Below are 2,985 nucleotides of genomic sequence, written 5' to 3'. Positions count from 1 at the left end.
AGCTCAGGATGTGGCTCTGGCTGTCCAGCCACACTGCTTCACTGTGGCTCAGACTCTAGGCAGAGTCAAGCATAGGCTCTGGGGCACTGCATGTTTGGATTCACTTGAGCATCATCCACCCGCATGGCAAAGGAGATTGGGCACTCTGGGCACAGTACTCCAGCCTGAGGCTAACTGCATGGGATTGCTATGAACAGGGAGAGTCCAGACTTGAGAGCAGGCTTGGATTTATACTTAGAATAGAATAGAATAGAATAGAATAGAATAGAATAGAATAGAATAGAATAGAATAGAATTAACCAGGTTGGAAAAGACCTTTGAGATCATTGAGTCCAACCTATCATCCAACACCATCTAATCAACTAAACCATGGCACCAAGCACCCCATCCAGTCTCTTCCTAAACACCTCCAGTGATGGTGACTCCACCACCTCCCTGGGCAGCACATTCCAATGGCCAATCTCTCTTTCTGGGAAGAACTTCTTCCTAACCTCCAGCCTAAACCTCCCCTGGTGCAGCTTGAGACTGTGTCCTCTTGTTCTGGTGCTGGTTGCCTGGGAGAAGAGACCAACCCCAACCTGGCTACAACCTCCCTTCAGGTAGTTGTAGAGAGCAATAAGGTCTCCCCTGAGCCTCCTCTTCTCCAGGCTAAGCAACCCCAGCTCCCTCAGCCTCTCCTCATAGGGCTTGTGCTCCAAACCCCTGTGGTACCTTTTGATGAGGTGGGGCTTGCAAGGAGGATGGAAGCCCTGGAGAAGATGTAGAAGCTTTGCTGCCCTTCTCTGGACACATTCCAGCAACTCAACATCTTTCCTGAACTGAGGGGCTCAGAACTGGACACACTCAAGGTGTGGCCTAACCAGTGCTGAGTACAGGGGCAGAATGACTTCCCCACTCCTGCTGGCCACACTACTGGTTGTTGGTTCCAGCAAACGTGGAGAAGATGGAAGATGCTAGTACCATAACTGGTGGTGGAAAGGCTCCTCTGGTTCATTGCTCTAACAGCTGCACGCTTTTCTGTTCCTCTCCAGGCATTTCAAGGCAGCAGGAGACCAGAGCTAGCTTTGTCAACAGAGAGTACAGTCTGTGAAGCTGCCCCTGAGATTCATCTCAACATGTTCAGTGAAAAGAGCAGCGCCTCTTTGACCCAGAAACCCGTCCAGAAAAAGACGCGCCCTCAGGGCCTCCCCTCTCCTGCTCTCTGCTGCGCTTGTGGACTCTGCATCATGTTAGCAGGGATCAACATCACCTTAGTGGGAGCATTTGCCTTTGGAACCTTCCTACCCGTGAACAACCCTCCCATCATCATTGGACCCATCCTGCTGGTGGTGGCCTTCACCTTCTTCGGCGCCTGCTGCATATGCAGCCGGAGGCCCCCGGCTCACGGGGCCAGGAAATCCAAGCCGGGCTCCAACATCGGCCTCATAAAACCTGGCAACACGGCCTTCGAGATCGAGACCAGTGAGCACACGGTGCAGGACACCACTGCTGTTCAGCTGAGCCCTACAAACTCCCCTGTCTCCTCCAAAAAGTCCACGCCGGTCCACGAGAACGCGAAGACCTGCAAGCTCTTCACCATGGAAGGCAACGGGCCGGTGGCTAAGTACACCACGGGAGGAGAGACAATACAGCTCAACTTGCCCAGGGACCTGGCTGCCTCCTAAAGCCAGGCAGAGCTTAGGTTAGCAGCCAGCCAGACACTGCAGCGGGTGGGCTGGGGATCCGTGACGTGCCATCGGGGTGGGGAAGGTGCTTGTGGAGAAGCCAGCAGCCAGAGAGGCCTCTTGGAACCAACTCCGCAGAGGTGGATGCGACAGCAGACAAAACCCCAGGGTTTGGCTGGAAGGGACACAGCCACCCCCTGGCTTTTCAGAGAAAACTGATGAGGAGGTGGCTGTGAAAGGATGACTCTCAGGACCTGGGAATACACCAGCTCTTGGTTGTGGGTTTTTTTTCCCTGAGGGAGCAGATAGGCAGAGGGGAATCCATTAATTCCTTTTTTTTTCTAGCATAATGTGGAAATGTGATGGCTGGAAGGAGGGGCTGCAAGGAGCTGCCAAATGACAGCTCTTTCTTCGCAGAAGTGAAGCGATTCTTGAGCACAGGAGAAGCAGGAATGCAGTAAATTACAGCTTGCTGCCAGCCCTTGACAAGATTGCAGCATTTTTAGTTCCAGGCTTCTTTTGGTGGTTTGGTTTGTGGTTTTTTTTGCAGTAGGGACAAAGCTCTGTGTCTGCTAAGCAGTGTGAAGCAACCTCTCTTGCCTTGAAAAGCCTCCTTGCCTTCCTTGAAGTGACTTTACCACCAGTTATAAGAGACAGTGGATCCCAAGGATCACAATTAGCACTGGTATTTTCCTGTGGTTTTGTTGAGGTTGGGCTGCAGCTCAGTGCAGTATGGTATCCTGAAAGGTCAGTCAGGCTAAAGACTTGGGGACAAGCTCTTGAAGTAAGCAGAGATTGGCAGCAGCCTGCAACTGAAATCTCTGGGCACTTCCTTTCCATCTTGGTTGGCCTGGGACACACATCATCCTGGGACACACATCATCCTGGGACACACATCAGCTTGGAACACTCATCAGCCTGGGGCACATATCATCCTGGGACACACATCAGCTTGGGACACGCATCAGTCTGGGACACACATCAGTCTGGGACACACATCAGTCTGGGACACACATCAGTTTGGGACACACATCAGTCTGGGACACACATCAGCCTGGGACACACATCAGTCTGGGACACACATCAGTTTGGGACACACATCAGCTTGGGACACACATCAGCTTGGGACACTCATCAGTTTGGGACACACATCAGCTTGGGACACACATCAGTTTGGGACACACATCAGTCTGGGACACACATCAGCCTGGGACACACATCAGTCTGGGACACACATCAGTTTGGGACACACATCAGCTTGGGACACACATCAGCTTGGGACACTCATCAGTCTGGGACACACATCAGTCTGGGACACACA

General features: G+C 52.3%; 1 protein-coding gene across 1 annotated transcript; it reads left to right on the top strand.

Annotated features, from left to right (window-relative positions):
- The first annotated feature begins 1,115 nt into the window (after positions 1-1,115).
- Positions 1,116-1,739, top strand: TMEM275 (transmembrane protein 275). The gene has a single exon (XM_068163882.1). The coding sequence runs from the start codon at positions 1,116-1,118 to the stop codon at positions 1,662-1,664; it is 549 nt and encodes a 182-aa protein (XP_068019983.1). The 3' UTR covers positions 1,665-1,739.
- The last annotated feature ends 1,246 nt before the right edge of the window (positions 1,740-2,985 follow it).

This window comes from Melanerpes formicivorus, unplaced genomic scaffold (genome assembly GCF_026170545.1).
Source record: "Melanerpes formicivorus ecotype bairdi unplaced genomic scaffold, bMelFor1.0.p_v2 SCAF_75, whole genome shotgun sequence".
Classification (NCBI taxonomy): Eukaryota; Metazoa; Chordata; class Aves; order Piciformes; family Picidae; genus Melanerpes; species Melanerpes formicivorus.
The sequence above is the reverse complement of the archived record's forward strand: the minus strand, read 5'-3'. Positions and strand labels throughout refer to the sequence as shown.